The sequence below is a fragment of the Eucalyptus grandis genome, chromosome 7 (assembly GCF_016545825.1).
Source record: "Eucalyptus grandis isolate ANBG69807.140 chromosome 7, ASM1654582v1, whole genome shotgun sequence".
In the NCBI taxonomy this organism is placed as follows: domain Eukaryota; kingdom Viridiplantae; phylum Streptophyta; class Magnoliopsida; order Myrtales; family Myrtaceae; genus Eucalyptus; species Eucalyptus grandis.
The window spans coordinates 30,488,809-30,510,919 of record NC_052618.1 but is presented as its reverse complement, the minus strand read 5'-3'; the positions used below and the strand labels follow the sequence as shown (position 1 = coordinate 30,510,919).

At 37.8% G+C, this 22,111-nt stretch overlaps 1 protein-coding gene across 1 annotated transcript in view; it reads left to right on the top strand.

Annotated features, from left to right (window-relative positions):
• Window positions 1-52: 52 nt before the first annotated feature.
• The window catches only part of LOC120296052 (probable phosphoinositide phosphatase SAC9), a 28,544-nt gene continuing 6,485 nt past the window's right edge, over window positions 53-22,111 (top strand). The window contains exons 1-8 of the mRNA XM_039317703.1: window positions 53-155; window positions 15,978-16,570; window positions 16,975-17,107; window positions 18,566-18,988; window positions 19,049-19,584; window positions 19,627-19,722; window positions 19,870-19,977; window positions 20,130-20,300. Coding sequence (XP_039173637.1) covers window positions 53-155; window positions 15,978-16,570; window positions 16,975-17,107; window positions 18,566-18,988; window positions 19,049-19,584; window positions 19,627-19,722; window positions 19,870-19,977; window positions 20,130-20,300 — 2,163 coding nt within the window. The remainder of the gene's footprint in view (window positions 156-15,977; window positions 16,571-16,974; window positions 17,108-18,565; window positions 18,989-19,048; window positions 19,585-19,626; window positions 19,723-19,869; window positions 19,978-20,129; window positions 20,301-22,111) is intronic.

The following is a 22,111-nucleotide window of genomic DNA, read 5'->3' as shown; positions in this document are numbered from 1 at the left end:
AATCTTCGAGGAGCCGGTGACTGATCACCGACTACCTTAGTCGAGATCGTCCATGGTCCCCATGGGCCTCCCTGAGGCTCGCGCCAACCGTGAGCCTTGCGAGTTCTGTGATAGAACTCGTGGCGACCATGCAAGCTTTGTCAAGGAGCTCACAGGTCTCCTTGCTCGTGGTCATGGGGGACCTGATCTGGTTCGAGTCGGGTTGTCCGAGCTCGATGTAAACCACATTAGAGGCAGCAACTACCGGTGGCCGCAAACCCGACGCTGACGGCAGCCAAAACCGCGGTTGGCATGGTAGATGGAGGAGGAGAGGGGAGGCCAGTTAGGGTTTATGGGGAAATATTTTGGGGCAAGGGTAGTTTGATAAAAAAAATGGAAAATTGATAAATAAGTGAAAGCATAATGCAACTTGAAAGGAAGTTGCAATCCAAGATGCAAATGGGGTTAGGGGGAAAAATTGTTCCAAAATTGCTAAATTCATTATATGTTGGTCGGTTCAGTCCTTTAACTTTTAAATATTGCCAATTTGGTCATGAACCCTTCGACAACTTATTAATTCAGTTATAAACATTTCAATTATGCAAATTTAGTGTTAAAACTTTTAACGATTTGCCAAACTAGTCTTAAACTTTTTAGTGAATTGTCAAATTAGTCTTTTGGGCTAATCTTGATAGGATATTAATGATGTGGCGATTCAGTCGGCGCTAGCCATCCTACGTGGTGTGGTTGGAGCCGACGTGAACAAATTTTTAATTTTATTAAAAAAATTAGAATTTTTTAGTGATTTTTTTTACCAAAAAAACACAAGGCCAGGGTAACTGTTAGCCATTGGGCGAGGGCCACTGACCCCTATCAATCCCTAGGCAAAGAATGTGAAGCCATTGTCGATTGCGGCCGGCGAGGACATCAAAAGCCCTTGTGGGCCACGATGAGGGTGTCATGGCCCTTTCTTGCCCCCCGCTGTGGCCAGCGAGGGAGTCGACTGCCTCGCCAAGCCATCATGGGCCATCGTGAGGGCTTTGCATCTCTTGACTAGTGGCTGGCGGTGCCTCAGCCTTATGCTTTTTTTTTGGTAAAAAGATGACAAAAAAGAAAAAAGAAAAGCTAATAAAATTTAATTTTTTTTAAAAGAAGTTAAAGTATTGTCCACTAGCACCTATTGCACTATATAAGACGATTGGTGCTGATTCAACTGCTATGTTAGCGATATTCGACTTAAATTAGTCGGAATGACTAAATTGGCAATTTATTAAAATGTTTAGGATTAGTTTGTTAAATCTTTAAAAGGTTTAGACTAAATTAGTCTTATGTTTCATATTTTAGTCATGTTATCACCACATAAGAGAAAGAAAATATTAAAATAAGCCACGCTGGCATTTCTTAATTTACCAAGTTGGACGGAGTTAACATAAGGACACGATTGCACCAATTTGATAAGTTTTAAGATCTCGATGACATCGGATCTATAAGTTTTTGAATGTCATCAATTTTCGATCTAGTAAAATTGTAAATGGATCATATATTTAGACTCTAGATGAATCAATGGATTTTACCATAATTTTTCTAATCAATCTAATTCTGGATCGAGTCATGAGATTGACCCAAGATACTTTGATTTTTTACGTTTTTCTCAAACCTACGTATTATAAATACTAATTTGAATTGATGAATATTCTAATTTCTATAATTAATAATATATAATTAATTAATACTACTTATTTATTCATTTATTCAACAAATTCGATTGATTAATACGAGTTGATTTTCTGTTATGATAAATTGAGGAAATAATAGCTAACCCAATAGTTGCTTCGGTGGCTGCAATAGCTATAACAAAAATGGAGAAAATATCTCCCTTTAATTGTCGACTATAAAAAAAAAATAAAATCTGATAATGTTACAAAATTTATATTAACTGCATTGAGGATAAGTTCAAGTTCAAGACACATAGGGCGCGTTTGGCAACGATTCTGTTCTGAGCCGATTCGACTAGAAATGATTATTTTTGATTCTTAGAACTAATTACCGAGTAAAAAAGCGTTTGGTAACTGTTAAAATTTTTATTCGGAATAGAATTGCGTTTGGTATCGTATTAATTGATTCTGTTCCAAATTAATTTCTTTTGATTTTTAAATAAATTTTAAATAATTTCTTTACTTTTTTTACTTTTTCTTTTCTTTTTCCTCTTTTTTTTTTTTTTTTTTTCCCTTTTTTCTATTCTTCTTCTTCTTCTTCTTCATTTGGCCGGTCGCCGGACCGGCACCGCCAGATGAGGGCCGGCGACGCTCACGGGCGTCGCCGACCCTGGCGAGGCCGGCCTTCGTCGGCCGAGCCTTGCCTAAACCGAGCGAGGCTCGCCCGGCCTCGCCGGTGGCCGCGAGCCTCACCGCACCGGGCGAGGCTCGCCCGCCACCGGCGAGGCTCGACCTCGCCCGATTCGGCGAGGCCGAGCCTCGCCCACCGCCGGCGAGGCTCGCCCGCCACGGCGAGGCTCGCCCGCCCGCCCGCCGGTGGCCAGCCGGCCTCGCCGGCCGGGCGAGGCCGGCTCGGCCACCGGCGAGGCTCGGCCTCGCGACCGGGCGAGGCCTAGCCTCGCCGTGGGCCGGGCTTGCCTCCGGCGAGCTCACGGACCTCGCCTTGGCTCGCGAGCCTTCTGGCGACCTCGCTGACCGGCGACCGGCGGCGAACCGCGACCGGTGGGGCGGCGGCGGTGGCGGGCGGCGGCGGGTGATGGCGGATGGCAACCAAGGGTTTTACGTTTTGATTCTTTTTCGATTCTCGGACGTAGAATCAAATTTTTTTTGATTCTCAAATCTTGTCCAAAATCGTTCCTGGGAACAAAAAATTTACCAAACGCGATTCTCGTCCCAAACTGATTCTGGGAACAAAAAATCAGAATTAGTCACTGTTTGGAGTGTTGCCAAACAGGGCCATAAGGGCCTTAACCATATTTCGACTTGTGATCAATCCATAGATACCAATAGAAAATAAATAGGCGCTCAAAACAAGTACATGTTCGAGTATCATTGACCATCTCCTTATTAATTTTGATTCATTTCAATATGAACAAGAATTCAATGTATTCAATTGACTATAATATAACAAGTACAAAACAAAGGAATAGATTGATATTTGGTAATGGACCAAAATAAAGAATTTATATTTTATACATGAACAGTTTTCAAATATTTTTGAAGATAAATGGATTTGATAACAGAAAACGAAGTTGAATTTTGATTGCTAGTAATAGTTATAAAGATTTATCATTGATGAGCAACATCAATTGCACATATCAAAGCAACTAAAAGAATTATGGAAATGAGTTCAAATGGAAGAAAAAATCTGTTGATAAATGAATTCCAATTTGTTGACTATTACCTATCAAATCTTGCTTGATAATTTGGTTTGACTTTGTTGTCCAGATAATCCCTTAGGATTTTTTTATAAATTTTAAGACTCAATTGCATTTTCATGATATATTTTAGAATTTATTCCTTGATCCAATGACTTAAGGCGCGTTTTGTAACGTTTCTATTTCTGGGGAACAATTTTTGAATATAAATAGTTTTTTTTTTTTTTTTTTAATTTATGATCTAGGGAACAATTTCGAGTATAAGAACGTACTTGGTAACTGCAAAAATTTCGACTCTAGGAATAGAAATGTGTTTGGTAAACTTGTATATTTTTTTTTTCTTTTAATTTTTCAATATTTTTATTATATTTTCCTTTTTTTTTTTTTTTTTCTTCTTTCTTCCTTTTAGCCGGTCGATGAGGGTTGGCGACCTCATCGGCCCTTGGCTAGGCTTGACCTCGCCGTGGCTAGGCCAAGCTCGGCCTTGTTGGGCCATCGCCGGGTCGGCGTCGCCTAGCGGTGGCTTGGCGAGACCGAGACTCGCCGGGTGGCTAGGCAAGCTTGGCCTCGCCGATTTGGGCGGAACTCAAGCTCGCCCAACCAAGGCGAGACCAGGTGAGGTCGACCTCGTGTCGGTTGGGCGAGGTTGAGCCTTGCTAGTGACCTCGCCCGGCCATCGAGACCATCGGCGAGGCTCGGCCTCGCCTAGGTGGCGTGAGGCCGGCCTCGCCTGGGCCGGCGACGCCGGTGAGGTCGCCACCATGGTCGAGGCCGGCGACCGACCAAGAGGAAGAAGAGGGAAAGAAAAAAAGAAGAAGAAAAAGAAGTGTTTTTTGGAATTGTGCTCGATAACAAGAAACGGGTTTTTTCTATTTCTTGTTTCTCGTTTTCTAAATTTGTTCCTAGAAACAAAAAAGATAGATTTTTTATTCCCGGGAACAAAAGTTTTATCAAACGTGTTTTTGTTATTTTTTTGTTCCCCGGAACAAAAGAATATAATTTTTTGTTCCGAAGAACAGAAACAACAATAAACAAACATGCCCTTGATCCCCCAAATTCAGCTGCTGGAATGGAGATGTCCTTATAAGTTCACTAATTTATCTTCAAAGACCCCGCTTCTCCCTTTCTCGTTTTCTCTCCCTCTCTCTCGACACCCAAAAGATAAAAAAAAAACTATGAATGACAGCCAGGCTTCCTTTTCTATTCTCATGCCACGAGAGAAAGGTTTTTTTTTTTTTTGGTTTTTTTTTTCTTGTAATTAAATAGCAGTGCGTACGTGCAAGATCCTTGTTTTCACAAATTTCCAGAAAACAAAATGAATTTTGTGCGATCATCATTTAATCTGCCAAATATCTATAATATTAATTCATTTCAACAACAAAACATTTTTGGTACGTTGCCTTGATTGAATTAACTGTAGGAGCACTCTTAAGCTAATGGCAACCTTTTGGAAACAAATCCAATTTGGTAAATATGAGACAACTTAGATAATCTGTTTAGTGTATGTCTCGAAGTATTACATTCGGTCGGAAGGTGATTGATCTGAGACATATTTATTAATTTTTAGAGACAAAGTCGTATTATTACATTAATATCTCATTCTTGAAAACAATATGCTTCGAATGAATATTTACACAGCTTCCCCGATATGAAAATCAATCACCTTATCTACACTTTTTCTTTGAGCATTACCAAAACATGCAGGGATCAAACTACATTGTATCAATAAACTGTAAAGAATAAGGGAGAAGTAATTCCGTCAAACCAAATAAATCGATGAACTATGTTAAAATCGAAACGTCTAATTTGTTTTGGTTGGTCCTATCCATTTGATTTAAAATGTGTTTATACTGGACCATTATCTTTGTACGAATCATCACTCATGTCAAAATGGTAGGCACGGCTTTAGTGAAAGCTGCCAATAAGTGATAACAAAGCAAGTTGGAACAATGCTATCGGGTCATATTAGTGAAGTTATCATCACAAAGAATCAAGATTCAATTTCATTTGTGGTCCGGTCACATTAGTTATCATATTGAGAAAAAGCACAGCTGACCAAAGCATTTTATGTGTCCCGTGGTCCAAGGATTCGAGCAGAAGTCTTTAGTCTTTGTCTATCCCATTACTGTGCGCTTCAATTTCTTTACAGACATAGTCCGCAAAACAATTCTTTTTGTCATTATATTCTCCTCCGCTCTAATTTTTTTTCTTTTTTAGTCAAAACATGTAATGTATATTCACCAATTTAATTTTTTTTAGTTGAATTAAGAATACAGAAAAGTATGACCCTCTTTTGTAAGTGTTTTGCCCGAGTTCTCGTGACAGAACATGAACGAATGTGCATCTCTTTGCTGTTGTTACTTCTTGCTGGGGCATGGTGGACGGAGTTCAAGCCTATTCAGCTGCCTAATCGAATCAGACTTCAATAAGAGTATAAGATATTGAATTGTAAGCCAACTAGTAAATTCAGTTGTTCATTTTCACTCTAAAAAATTTAGTGTTGAAATTTGACGATGTGATTGTCTTTTTACTCTTCATGTTTTTCTTGTGAGACCGACCATCTTGAAATATATAATTTGATGCTCAAAGGGCTAAAAGGACTTGAAGAGGATGATATCTTCCATTGACATTGATTGCTTCAAAGTACCTCTCATCAATAATGCAATCAACCACCCTTGGTTTTATGCTTGTGTGATAGAATAGTTATCTAGCGTTCTCTTACACATGATTTTAGAAATTACTTTCCAAGTCAATCTTATTCACAACACTTATAAGGATTATAAAGAGAGAAACTTGTAAAAAAAAGCTTAGGATTTTTATTACTCGTGAGATGATACAAATAAATGGGAGATGACCTTCATATATATAAAAGCCCCTCTAATTATAATTGTTGAGATACATGTGTGAATTGTGTTAACAAAGTTTCATATCGTAGAATTGGTGTGTTGTGAAGCTGTTAGTAAATCTTATTTGACTTATAACTAATTGATTTAAACTTTTGAGTAAAAGTGAGTTCTGTTGGATATGTTGATGGGTCTGGACTTGAATTTCCTCTTGTTGATCTCCATTGGAGAAGGTATCGGGTTTTTACCGTGAGTTCCCAACAACAATCGTAAATTTCCTCTTAATCCAACGATAGAATACTCAAGAGATCTTGTCAAGACTCGCTTGGTCATCTTGGATAGTTCCTCCATTCATTCTCTGGACTGGGACACTTGTCTGGCCTCTTTTATCTCTTTGCCGGAAAATTGACCGCAAGATGATGAATACTTAATGAGCTGGTCAGATTTACAGCCATGTATCTCACATTAATTCAAGCGAAAGGAAGTCATATTTACTGGACCAGTACGTCCAAGACATTAAACGGAAGCTAGAAGGATCGGGAGATGAAAGAATGTCAAATTCACACTCATCAACTACCTACTGTTGTCCTCTGTTGGCCAATCATTTTGTCGGAGAATCCCTCACTTTCCTGAAAATCTTGGTCTTTTGAAAGAACTTCGTGGACTAATCGTGCACATCATCCGTCAAAGGAGAGGGTAAGGGAAAAAAGAAGACCTACCTAACTTCGTGCAAATTTCTTTAGAACTACTTTATGGACTCCTTGCCGAAAGGGAAAACAACAAAGGGGTCCGACCTTGCCCAAGTAATATATATCTTGACTCGACCAAGACTTGGCGATGGTCCATGCTCTTCGTTAAATCAATTCAAAAATTATAGTTGGATTTTTCATATATATGACATTATATAATCTCTATCACATCGTTTTTTGTAAAACAGTTGTGCTTTGTAGGGTGAAACGATAAATTACATGTATTCTAAACTAGGTATCCATTTGTTTCGTGGAAAACATTTTCTGACGTTTGGTTCACTTGAAAAAATAAGTCAACGGAAAACGTTTTCCGAATGAACGGAAAGCCTATATTTAAATTCAAGAAAATGATATCCTATTTGAAAATTTTAAGAACATTTTTCAAAATATAACTAAGCATCAACGTTTGGACTTGAAACTCTACGCTTGAACATGGGAACCCCAACGTTGGTTCCCAGGTCCCCAATGTTCAAGACTTGGTCTCTGGTGTTCAGGCTCGGGTCCAGGTCCATTATGGCTTGGCCTGGGCTCCTGATGCTCACGCCCAAATCTATTGAGGCAGGGCCCAAAGCCTAGGTGTCATGTTCAATGCCTCGGCACTTGAGCCAGGGGTCCATAAGTAGTGTTTAGGTCCTCGGTACTCAGGGCCTGGTCCACAAAAGCCGTGCGCTCGACTCGGTCCTTTGTTAATATAACTTCATTCTTAAAAAGATATTTTAAAAAAAAAATCGAATTTTTAATTTTTTTTTCTTTTACTTTTTCCTTCTTCCGGAGAGAACGGTTTAAGTTATCCTAAAAGCAAAAGCTGATCGTCAATCATTAATAGATAGCCTCTATACGTGTATCCCCACTCATTCATCTACTTTTTGAGAGTAATGTCTCGTGATTTTTGGGGCCTAAAAGATACTTTCTTGTTAATCTTTTTTTTTTTTTGGTAAAATAGTTTCATGTTAATCTTCGTTTCTTGAAATATGGAAAAATTAGACAAATAGTCTATAAATTTTGGTTTAATATACAATGTCATTCCTAAATTTTTATTTTTTCAATGTGGTCATTGAAGTTATAGTACAAATTTAGTCTCTATATTATATAAAAATATTCAATGTTTTCTGTCCATTAATTCAAGTTCATAAACAACATTGAATATTTTCATATAATCCAATAAATATATTGAATATATACCAAAAATTCACATATTATATTGAATAAACTATAAGTTCAGAGATTATATTGCATTTTGAACTAAAATTCAGAGATTATATTGCATTTTGAACTAAAATTTAGAGATCATATTGAATAATTAAAAGTTTAGAAATGATATTACATATTGGAATTGTTTGTGTCATTTATCTCTTGAAATTTTAAAGGAAATAAAAAGGCCGTCTTGCTTATTTGTTTTGTTGGTTTGGTAGGATCGCGTGTGGACAGAATCTCCGGAAGGAGATAGTGGGTGGAAAAAGCAGGCCCACTTCATGGAAATCATTTTAGAAGAAGTTTATTGACTTTCCGTTCAAAGGAAACGAAATAAAGAGATATGTGTGCCAGAAACTCTAAAATTTATCATAAAAGTATAATTGAGTCTTAAAATTTATAAAAAATATAATGAAGTCATAAAATTTGTCAAATTGATGGATAATGATAGGAAAGTCATGAACTTCCACATCTACCGGTAATAAACTTGTACTATGTCCAGCATTTATATGCAAGCGTTCTTTGCTTCGTGATAGAGTTGCTTGCTTTGTCCTAATGCTAGGACAAGGGACTACACACTTGCAATTGCGTCGAGAACTAACGAAGTTCTTATAATGCATCTTTAAGGTGGACATCTTTGAGAAATTTGCTTGGAAGCAATTGATAAGTTGGCATCCTTCATAAGATAATCCATTCAGATTTAGACTGATTTAGACTGGTTGATAATCTAGGGTCGGCACTTGGGAGTTCATTGCTACCAGATCTAGTCACATTTATTAGTAATTTATTCGAGACGATTCTCTGTGGGACTGCTTATGCTTACCGTGTTTCTAACGTTGAATGTTTGAAAATGGAAAATGTTCGAACAGAGTATTCTTGCAAGCATTTGCAAGAATTTTTTGTTGAAACCCGGCTCACCCAGCCTTCATTTTTATTTCTCCCTAATAAGTTTGCAATGATCTACTATGTCTAATCTGCCCATTCTGACCACTTTCTTTTGAAATTTATTCAGTTGACTCTAACAATCAGAACCAACATTCATATTATGATGTTGGTTCTATACCAATGAGACCTTGCGCAAGGCCATGAAAAGACCCAAAAATAATTCTGGTGAGCAAAGCCTCAAGATTGTCAGCACTTCACGCATAAACTAATTCTTGGTTTAATTGACATTCATGAGAATATTTACGTCGCCAACTGTTCTAGTGCTTTCTCTCATGCATAGGCTAGACTTTGGCATGAGCTTAAAGCATGAAATTATGTAATTGTAGAGGCAAATAAGGAGTCTGGTAGATTTGGACTCAAGACCTCATGCTCTAATATCATTTGAGATTTTTATTGGACTATCACTATCTGTTCTAGTAAAAAGCCCTCTACTAAAAGTTATGTCTTAATTTTTTTTTTTTTTTTTAGAACAAACTTGTATAGCTAGAGTTGTTTATACCATTGTGATTGTGTCTGAACCCATAAGAATAAAGTGGTTTAGGGAATGATAGATTTTAATATGTTAAAAATGCATTTTGTCTTGTTGATTGAAACTTAGTGAATAGTGAAAACACGCCAATTCGTTGTGTCTCTGAGGAAAAAACCGTATCGGCTATTCTTTAAGCTGCGAGTGAAATAATTAAATTAAAAACATAAACTGGAGAACAATTCTCGGCTAAAATCAATTACTGATGTTTGGATTAATACAACATAGAATCTTATCCTTGTCATGTTCTTACCGGTTACCATATATCTCAAGCTCTCACCACAAGTCAAAAAAGAGAGACATAACTTAGGGCGTTAGCTGCAACCATCAATGTGGGTGACATGAACTGCTCAGATTCACAATAGGTCAGATTCATGTTTTTACATAAGCAACTCTTCCATCTTTAAACAACATTTGTAAGAAGACGATCCTTCATTTATTTCTTCTGTTTCTTCAGATCTCTTAAACGAACTCTTCCATAGTAGCTGATGATTCATTCTCACAAAAATACTAAAAACTTTCTGGATAGTTATCCCGATCAGGAAAATTGTCCAAAATGTAAGAAGATGGAGAATAGAATATGCTTCTATTTCTTGACCTACACAGTCCGTAGACAATTCATTTTGTCATTATATTCTCCTTGACTCTAACTTCTTCCTTTGTGTTTTTATAGAACCATGTAAAACCCCAAGCTCTCGTGATGGACAAAACATCAACGGATTAGATTTCACATGGAGCAGAAGTTATCAAATTGGAAGCCGACTAATTAATTCAGTTGTTCACTTTCACCCTAAAAATCCCAATGTTGAAATTTGACGATGTAATTGCCTCTTACTTTTCATTATCTTTCTAGTGAGACTGATCATCTTGGAAAATAGAATTCATTGCTTAAAGTGAGTTAAAAGACTTGACGAGGACAACATCTTCCATCGACATAGCTTTGAAATTCCTCTCATTAATAATGCCATCAACAACCCCTTGATTGGATTTATGTTTGTCTGGTTTTATATCTTATATTAAAAGACTTGACGAGGAAAACATCTTCCATCGACATAGCTTCGAAATTCCTTTCATCAATAATGCCATCAACAACCCCTGATTGGATTTATGCTTGTCTGGTTTTATATCTTATAGAAACTTGACTACAAAATAATGAATATGTTCGAGCTGATCAGATTGATAAATAGAAATAAAATGAGACCCTCTCTTTGAATTCACCGCTGGAGGTAGGGATTCAATTTTAATGCTAGTAAAATAAAAAGAAGAACATGTCAGTAAAATGATTTAGCACCAAAAAACAAAAAGTTAATATCACAAAAAAAAAAATCCAAAACTAGTATGTTTATGATAACTTTACTCTTCGTTAGCTTCCGTTAAATTAGATTAATATCGTAAAAAATCCCATACATCTACGACAAATGGAGTGTAATAGCCAAATTGATACATCCATCAACTATCCAATGTCATCAAACTTAGTAATTTGATGGTAAAATTTAACAAAAACAAATGGAGAGTAAATTTGTCACAGGTGCATCGATTTAATGTTTTTTGTGATAAATTTGTCACATATATATCAATTTAGAATATTTCGTGATATTAACTCAAAAGCAAATGCTCGAGTGATTTAAAATCAGCTGAGGAAGTTTCCATTATACGTTAGGGGTTGCATGTGACTGGAAACCGTGCCTTTCTTATCTACTCGGTGATTGTTTTAGAGTGGAAAAGCACATCAAGAGTGGAATTTCTTTCCTTGCCTATGGTGTAGTTGGATGCGGCAAAATGCAGTGTGCAAAAATTAATAGGGCACATCCGCCGATGTCCACATTTGTTGGTTACCTAGCAATTTCACCCATATAACAGAAGAATAATGCCGATGAACGATTATTGGTTGGGAGAGTGATTTGTCTATGGCAAGTGCTGAGGAAGTATGTATGCTTTCTGCGCACTTGGCGAAGAATCATGAGTTGTCACACATCATATTCAATTCGTCTTCAACCACTACACCAGTCACATTTTTCAATAGACACCTGTTTCGTGAATATAAAACCCCAGGGAGATGGGCCGCCACCGCTAGGATTCCTTAGAAAACCTTGACAATCTCTCATATGTTTAGGAAGAAAGAGAATAAAGCAGTCCAAGCACGTGAAAGCATCTGCACTGACCTGACAATGTCATCTTTTTCCTATGAGAAAAAGGCGTAGTGGGATTGCTTGTCTTCTATGCGGATCGAATTGAGTGAGGTGGTCGGATTTGCGTAGGACCCACATAATCCAAAGCGCTCTCCTGATCTAGACAAGAAATTTCCTTGGCCCATATATATATAAGGGAAAAAGGTAAGCAAACAGAAGGAAAAGAACATTCTGCCCTTTATATGGACAAATCCTATTGAGCACATACAATCTTAGCTTACAAGTCTTATATTTTCCCGATAAATTATGATATGACAGCTAATCATGTCTAGTTTAGCCTATGATAATTGATGATTGAGAAGTTAAAAAACAAAAAAAATAAAAAAAATAAAGAGAGATTTCTGGTTTGTAGAGACCTATCGTCACTTGGATTGTTGGGATACAAACATGCTTTTTGGTCCATTTCTTAGGCTAAAGCACAATTTTTGGTGAACTTTTGTCATGTGAAGCGAGATCATAATGGTTGGATTTTACTATTAATATCCTTCTTGCATCTTCCACTTTTGTGGACACATGACCCAATGTAAACGTTTAATTGAATCCACCAGTAGTTAAACCACCTCAAGTTAGTTCACAATCGTTTTACGTTTTAGGATTTTTGTATAGTGCTGTCGATACATATTAGAGAGGAACGTCTTAGTAAACTAAGCAAAAACATGATTTGTAGTTTCCTTTCGAATTTGTGGTACAAATGGAACGTTCCAAATTTTGTTGTAGTAAGCGTCTTGCTTCAATTCTTTTTACAACTTCGGCTCCAAAATGTTTATGCTTTTGCTCGTCTCCTAATTGGAACCATGATATTAGTACATCGTTAGTAGAGTTAGATTTAACCTATTCAAGGTGAACCTTTTTGTACGAGTTTTTAAATGTTAAATTGAAACTTCTCTAAGGAATTACTTTAGAGATTTAGTATTGAATATCAATTATTTCTGATCAGACGACTTTAACAAACTTGAAACTTAAGCATGAAAATGCCTGCAATCATACGATAAATACTCACAATCATAGAAACAGGCTTCAAAATTCCATTTTTAAAGTATAGAAGGAAAGTCCGTATGCAGGATTGCAAATTAGAAGATGATAAATGTCACAGGTAGAATAGCACAAATAATCAATTTTTTTTTTTTTTAGCCGGAGAATTATAATCAAATTTCATTTCTGATTATCACCTTTAGATAAATTAATTTAGACAACAAAAGTAAAGGTAAGAAGTAAGAGCGAGGCTACCTTAGAATGAAACCGACTCATGAGTAACTCAAGCTCGGCTTCGTAATTGCTCTTGATCGACTCGCATAATCTAGAGCTCGAGCTCTAGCTTATAGCACTAAACACGATTAAGTTCGAACTCCATTAAACTCAAGCTCGAGTTCACCTACAACTCAATTGTGTCTAAGCTGCGTTAGCAAATTACTCGGGTATCTCAACTTATATTCTAGCTCGAGTGGGAAATTTAAGGGTCAGGTGTGCCGTTCCAGTTCCAAGTGATTTGGAACCTCTTCACATGTTCGAATTTCCCTATCGCTCTTCAATTCCTGGAAAATTCCGATTCCGCCGTGGCATGGATCAGGCTTGTGCATTAGACATAGGGATATCTTGGCTTTGCTCCAACTCGCACTTAATGGTGCGGTGATGACCTACTTGCTCGAGTAAGTCTCGAAATGAACGGATCAGGAATGTGAAACCCTTATGTTAATGTACCGGCAACGTGAAGAGGGCGGTGCTTCTTTCTTCTTCTGTCTCCACACTCTCCTCTATATTAATTCTATTGAAATTTAAACATTTTTACTGGGAAAATAGAAAAAAAAAAAAAAAAAGAATTTTACATGTGAAATTTGTGGCATCATTGCCAAGTATTTTAAAAGTTTAAACTATTAGATGAAGACATGGATTATTATTTAAATATTTTAACACTTCCCCTCATGTGTAGTCTGGACTTTTAGATTGAGATATATATAACATTTAAACATTTTTATTGGGAAAATAGGAAAAATAGAATTTTATATGTGAAATTTTGTGGTGCCATTAGTTAAATGCATTGTTTATTATTCTAACATTGTCCCTCACGCATAAGCTAGACTTTTAGTCTTAACCTAAAGGGCAAAAATATACAATTGGAGAGGTAAACAGAGGTATGAAAGACTTGAACTCATGGCCTTTTGCTCTAATACGATATGAGATTTTGTAGTGTTACTGCCAACTATTCTTAAAATTTAGGCTATTAGATTAATGTATGGTTCATTTCTATATAAAGGTAGATTTGATCTCCACATCCCACATCAAGCAGACGATTCAATCTCTCTTGCATCTTCCGTAGACTTCTCCATTCGTCCTTCAGTTCTGTTCAACTATCATCCTCTTCGTTCTCGACTCGTGTGGTTCCATTCTTTTCAAAAGTTCTTAAGGTGAGCTTTCTCTCTCTCTGCCAGTTATGAGTTCACATGCTCTATTAATTCATTGTGGCGTGATTGCTCGTTGATAGATTGATCACGCCTCCATTCTTGTTTATCGTATGCTTAGCATAGAGCTCCTTCTCTTTCTTCTCTGCTTTGACTTTGGGCCTCTCTAGTCGCTTGCGTGTTTGGCTGATCGGCGATTATGAGTGGTGGAGCTCGAGACGCCTCCTCTTCTGGCCAATCACCAGGTGAGTCACTCAACTTACGTATCTGTTATTTGCTGTGATCAGCTGCGATTTACTGCGATTTGAAGATTTTGGTCCTGAATTCTGAATGTGGGCCTTATTATCATGACATTCCCTATAACGTGGTTGAGATATGAGAGCTATGAGAAGAACTATGCTTCTGAGCATTTTATCTGGCTATAATCTACAAACCACGAGAGCGAAACCTTTCATTGGTCTTATACTCTATTTCCACGACTTAAAATCTCTTCATTCTCAGCTTAATACTTGCAGTTGTTGCCAGACATGATCAATATAGGCACTCAATTCTTGTTAGCCTTTTTAAAGTTTATCACCTCTTTCAGGGGTTTATATGTTGGAACTCGTGGATAGAAATAATTATAAACATAGAAACTGGTGAAATGCTAGTTAATACGAATTGATGATAAGTGGTGTCAGCGAGCCGAGACATGTATTTCTTCTTAAGTACGGCTGCATCCTTGGCTCCAGCTCGAGTCTAGAAAACGTGTTTAAGCTCGAGGCCTACTTGATCTGAATTTTGATCCAAACATGAATGGATCTCGAGCTCAACTTTGAGCTTCAAAAGTACAACAAAACTTGCAAAGTATTTCTAGTTAGCCAGGAATTTTAAACTGCACGGGCTGTTTTCCCACTTCAAATTCTTCAAAATGTTTCAAATATGGATTATCCCGGATCTATGGTGTACTTTCTGAAACTAGATGTTGATTTAGTTATATATTGGAGCTCTTTGAACTCAACTCGACTCTGAAAATTATCGAACTGGTCTCAAACATTCTGGTAGTCGAGTTCGAGCAACTTGTGAGTGTTTGGACTCATTTTTTCTTTCTTTTCATGTATGCTAATCCTTACTAATCCTCAGTAGCGTTTACTTACTGTACCTTAAAATTTGTTTGTCTTTTCTTTTTGGGATAAGTGTATTGAAAATTGTAAAACTTGTCACAAAAATAAAATCAAGTCTTTAAATTTTCAAAAATACAACAAAGTTCTAAAACTTGTCAAGATTTTTAATAAGGTTTTTTCATTAACTCCATCCGATTAACATAAATGCTAACGTGGTTTTTTTTTAATTTTTATTTTTTATAATTACTTTTTCTGTCTAACATGACAATTCTATCATTTTCTCTTTCAAATTTTACTTAAATTAGATTAAATAAATTAAAAAAGGACAATTTAAAAAAAGTTCTAAAAAGAAAGAAAGAAAGAGGTATACGCCCTTGCCGGCCCTTTCCAGCGATGGGCGGGGGCAGTAGCCACCGGCAAGACCTCAGTTTGTGTATTTTTTATTATTATATTAACTTTTAGCTTTTTCTCTTTTCAATGGATCTTAGTCTATATTTCTTTTTAATTTTTAATATTTTCTGACGTGGCGCTTGGTGGATGCCATATCATCACCACGTGTATTAAGAAAGTGTAGTTGAGTTCTGGGAAGGACTTGACCTTTTATTGCTAAATAAGCATTCTATATCGGTAGATGTCTTTTAATTTACTAATCTCTTCCCTGGCATGATATTGTCCCGCAGTAGGTGGTTCGAGGGACACGTCTGTGGTTGTGGTGACTCTGTCTAGTGGTGAAGTATGCATAATTGTCAGCTTGTCAACGAGGGTTGACACTCAGGTCATCTCCATCGATCCAACTACAGGCGCTCTTTGCTACAAGGGAAAACCGGGTTTAGACATTTTTGAATCCGAGGAACAAGCTTTAGATTACGTCTCAAAAGGTGGTGGTTTTAGTCGCGAGAGCTCAACTGGTAGGGCAATACTGGGCTATGCTCCGTTGGGAGGCTCCGGCCTACTTCTTATTGCAAAAGAAGTATCTCCCACCATTCCAGATTTACCTGGTGGGGGATGTGTATATACGGTGACCAAGAGCGAGTGGATCAAGGTTTCACTTCGAAACCCTCAGCCCCAAGGAAAAGATGAATTGCAAAATATTGAGAATTTAATGGGGCTTAACATAGACGGGAAGCACTACTTTTGCGAGACAAGGGACATCACCAGGCCCTTTCCAAGTAGGATGCCTTTGGAAAGTCCCGACGATGAATTTGTCTGGAATGGATGGTTCTCGATGTCATTTAAAACTATCGGGCTGCCACACCATTGCGTGACCCTTCTGCAGGTTTTTCTTCAGACTTGGTTTTCTCCGTATCGGTGCTCGTCTTGTCTTCTTCGAGTTATCTTCTATCATAGTAATTTTGTCTAATACGCTCGTTCTAATTGCTCTTCTTAATTCTACTCTCACCTTATCTATCATTCTTATCTATCATTCACTCATTTAACTTATGTTGACCTATTTATTTTTTATACATTTTACATGGCCCGTGGACTAGTTGGTTAACGGAAGTGATATTTTTTATTAACATTACCAATTTACTGACTTATCAAAAGTAAACTAGCTTGATTTGATCTGTGGCTTGAAGAGGCAAGTCGAGAATCATGAAGCGACACTTCTTTGCTCTTCTTACTGTGGTTAAAAATGTTCATCTAGTCAGTGCTGTTCTCTTACACAATCCTAATCTACAGGGGTTTGCTGAATGCCGAAGTTTTCAAAGCGCAGGACCAGTACAAGGGATTGTTGCGCTCACAGCTCGCCGTAGCAGATTGCATCCAGGCACTCGTTTTCTGGCTAAAGGGTTAAACTCGTGTTTTAGTACAGGTAAAATAATGCACGAACATGGCAAAGTATTTTGTTTCTTAATGCCTGGTCGCTTGTGCTGTCCTATATTGCTTACTGGGTCCACCAAGACTACCTGATATTGCCAGTGTTATTTTGCTGATGGCTCCAACCAACCTTTCATGTTTGATATGCGCCGCGCCGATATTCTTCACTGAAGTTATCTGACTTATATTATAATATAATGCAAAATTCACCAAAAGCTTCAAACTATGTCTATTATGATATATTTACTTTAAACTTTTTTCTGTGATACCAAAAATCCTAAACTTGTATATATAAGACACATTTACTCTCTGTCAAGATTCCATCAATGAGGACCGTCAAATGCGAAAAAAAAAAGTGTTAAGATAGTACTCACGTGGTTTAAGTGAAATAAAAAAAAAAAACATTATTTTGACTGAAAAATCATTTGACAAAATAAATATGTCACATAGGTACAAATTTGAGTTTTTTTTTTATTACTACTAAAATTTTTTTAGGGTAAATGTGTCACGGTGTCATAGTTTGGGGTGTTTGATGTTGAAAAAGTTTCAAGGTAAATATGTTACGGTCGACATAATTTAGGATCTTTGATGGCTTTTCTCCATAACATATTGCAATGCCTGGTTATTGTAGGGATGGTTATTTTTCATTTCCAATCAATTAATGTCTATGGTCTGTTCTGATTAGATGCTGTAATTTGTTTGATTATTACCTTCTTTTTTTTTTGTCTATTATTCATTTGACTGCCTTTCTGTTTAAATCCTTAAAATTCTTGATCATGGGAATGAGATGCTGGCATGGAATTCAGCAATACTTTTTTTAGAGTTGCAAATAGCCACTGCTTGATGCTTATCATTAGAGTATCCCATGTCGCCTAACTGTGGGTTCAATGGCCCTTATATTCATGAAGTTTTCTTCCAACTAGTCTAAAATTTTGGGTGGATAACTTAACATGGTATTGAAGCTAGGCTATCGTTTTGAGTCTGGTTTGTACGTGAGAGGCTGTGAAGAAGTACATACTTGTATATGGAGTTTTAATGAGCCTTATATTCATACGGGTTCCCTTCACCTATTAGTTGGGCATTTCAACACTTATGAAAGATAATTTCTACATTATGTCTTCATCTGAATATGCATAAGTTGGTTTTAGTTAGTTTTTAGAAAGTGGTAGCTGCAAAAAGATTTGTGTCAGTGATGGGGCTCATAATTATAACCTAGGAATTATTGAATAGCCAATAAGATGTGACGCGTTTCCAGTTGTCTGGCTTCTGATTTTTATTGGCATGCCCCGGCTGTCGTTAATCGGAAGTACATGACCGCCCAATGGGATTCCAAAACTTTGGTCTTTTCTCTTAACCTTGATGGTGTGCAATCAATTTCACTGCTTTAATACGTAGATTCCTTATAAGTGTGGGTGAGTTTCACCTGAAATAGTGCAGAAATATTATATGACAGGAAATGAAGTAGAGTGCGAGCAGCTTGTCTGGGTACCCAAGGAGGCAGGTCAAAGTGTTACCTTCAACACATATGTTTGGAGACGGGGCACAGTCCCGATCTGGTGGCGTGCGGAGTTAAAGTTAGACGCTACACAAGCAGATATATATGTTTCTGGTCAAGATCCGTATAAAGGAAGTCCACAGTACTTTCAGAGGTTGAGTAACAGATACGTCGCACGCACTGTTGGTGGGAATCAGAGCAAGAATGCTTCTGTCCCAGTTTTTTGTGTGAACTTGGTTAGGAATGGACAATGGGAGTCTGAATCAATTTTAGTTCAGCATTTTGACAGATGTATCAATTACATTACATCAACTGGTGAACTCCCAAGTACTCAAATACAACTAATAAATTTTGACTGGGCTGCCAGTACAGAAGCAAGAGGTGGACAGCATTTATTTCGTGGAATATTGAATCTTCTTCAAGTATCTCCAGTGTCCACAGAAGAACGGCGAACTATTCATGAACTGTGGAAACTTCTCAAAGAACCTACAATGTCCGTAGGCATTTCCGAAGGAGATTATTTGCCTTCGCAACAACGTACTAGGGATTGCTGTGGTGAAGTTATCTACAATAATGACATTGAAGGAGCATTCTGCTTAAGATCACATCAAAATGGTGCAATTCGCTACAATTGTGCTGATTCAGTGGATGGAACTAACACAGCTAGTTACTTTGGTGCCCTTCAAGTTCTTGTGGAGCAGTGTAGACGGCTGGGAATATCACTTGACAGGAACGGGACATGTCCATGTCCAGCTTGGAAGAGATTTGACGAGAAAGTTGATGAATTTAAGAAATCTACAATATTGTCACCCGTTTCTCAGTTAGCTGATCTTTTCCAGCTGGCTGGTGATATCCATTCATTACTTTATACTGGGACCGAAGCAATGCCCAGCCAAATGCTCAGCATATTCAATGAAGAAGCAGAGTATGGAGAAGCAGAGGATATGATAGCAAGGAGTCTTACGCGGGGTAAACAGGTTATTTCGAGAGGGGCAACCCACGTAGTGAGAGGATTAAAGGCATTTGTAGATAGTTCCCGCCAGAGGCAACTGGAGATGTTTCTTGGAAGGAGACTTTTTAAGCATCTTCCATCTATTCCAGTCCAACCTCTCAGTGTACGTATATTTAACAATTCTTCATTTATTGAACCAAAGCTCAGATTACTTTTCATTTCTGTCTCATTGCTGCTTTTGTCACACATTCTTTGTTATGCCCTCTTCACGTATTAATATCTCCATCTACTTCATTTATGATGATTGCAGGTTCTCTCTCGTCCATCGGGATTCTTTCTCAAGCCAATTGCCAACATTTTCCCGAACCATGTTGGTGGCGCGAGTCTCCTAAGTTTCAATAAGAAGGATGTAATCTGGGTATTAACTTCTCTTTCCTCGGCTTATAATTTCACAAGTACAAGATTCTCGATGGCTCGTAATGGACAAGGAAGACTTGAAAAAGTATTGAAGGTAAAAAAGTGTCGGTTTAATGCTTTCTCACTGGAGAAAATTCCCTTCTTTTTTCACAGGTTTGCCCGCAGGCTACGGATGCAGTTGAACTTCTTGTCTATCTTGCTGAGCCTGGCCATGTCTGCCAGCTTCTTCTTACCATATCACATGGTAAAGATAATTCGACATATCCATCGAAAGTTGATGTAAGGACTGGACAGGACCTTAATAGTCTCATACTGGTGCTGGAGGTATGTCTCATCTTCATCACTCTGTAGTTCAACTCTTGAGTTTGTGTGAATATGATGGCTGAACAGATGAAGAAACTACTCTTTCATCACAAATGCATGGAAAGTAGATTTTAATGCGATCGATAGCCCTTGACTACAGTTATTATTATGCTGTTTTGTAAGAAGCATTGACTTTTTTTGTATTCCTTAATGGTTATCTGATGGGAAACACTTCAGAGGATATGACAACACTAAATGTGCTGCACATTTAGAAGTAGCAGAGTGATCCAAATTCTGTAAAAGGAGTTTACTATAGGTCTAGACTTGTGTACATTTTCTGCTTGGCATGCTAACTAATGATTAGATTGGGCCCAAGAATACAAGTTTTTGCACAAAGTCTTTTTTGTCTATAAAATACGAGGACAACTTCTTTCCAGTTCAAATGCCAAAGATGTTTTATCTTCACTCTACCTCTTTAATTTATTCATCCAAATGGTCTGAAAGTAATATTTCTACTATGAAACTGCACCAAGAGTGTTTTCCTTCTCAACAATGTTAAAAAAAACAAGTTCATGAATGGAAAACAGGGGGCTACGAACCCATTGTCAGAAAAAGAGTGGTCTTTTAACATTTGATCCTTGTAGCCTTTATGCAACCTATATATGCTTTTGGCCGTATCAGCGTGTTCGTTAATGTTCCCCACAAATTGACCAGCTAAATGGTCCAGTACTTTTATTTTTGATGCACAAAATTATATCATTGAAACTTATATATTGTTAGTTTCCATGCCTATAGCTGTTTACGATCACCTACTTGTGTCTAAAGGCATGAAGAAGTTACAATCACCAAATCATTTGAAAACCAATTGTGGAAAGAGAAACCAGAGCTGCCTTTTGCGTGCTCTGTTCAGTACCAAGTGGAAACTCACTCACAAAAACCATACACTCTTTTATTATAAGAACAAACTCACACCACTCACGCCGTAGGATATTTCTCTAGACTCTCTACTCAACTCGTGGCATGTAGGCCATGGTAGTAAGAAATGGGTGTTGGGGGCGGAGGGGGCGGATCTGAGCTCAAGATGGCGGCCGCGAGCCTTGACTAAAGAAGGAAAGCATGTGCAGCACAGAGAGAGGAGAGAAGGACGTGAGAGATAGAGAAGGTGGGACCCAGGGCCCCGCAAACGAGAAAGGAATTCAGGAGGATGGAGAGGATGCAGAATTTTCAAAGGAGAGAGAGGGAGAGAGAGAGAGACCACATGTCGTGCACTGAATGGTCCGGCCTCATGGTGATGTGGCGGGGCTGACCTACACAATATTTTCTCAAATGCTAGAGTCTTATAGCTGTTGCTACAAATTTCAAGAAAAAATATGGGAAAAAGGAGAGAGAGAGAGAGAGAGAGCAGCGGTTTGCAAACCGAGAGAAATTAGGTGAAGAACCCGATAGTATTGGGAAAAGAGTTATGATAGTGAGATGGCTATCCAGGCAGGACATTCTTCTCTTCAGCAGCAAGGAAGTTTTTCCTAAATAGCTGTGTAATCCCACCGCTAACGTCGTTGGTCTCTAGTCCAGCTTATGCCCCTGTCATGAATAATTGGGAAAGTAAAAAGGCACGACGGTCTAAAAGACTTAGGCATGTGCACTGATGAAGCTACCACAAGAAAAGGACATCGAGCTCGAAAATTTTTGTGGTGGAGTGCAAGCAAGAGCAGAGGGGATTAGGTGAATTAGTAAGGTCAAACGTTTGTCTTTGTTAAATGTCTGATCCAAAACCCCGAAACTGAAAATGTACTATAGAAAAGTAAGCTACCTACAAGCCGAACTGGACCTGA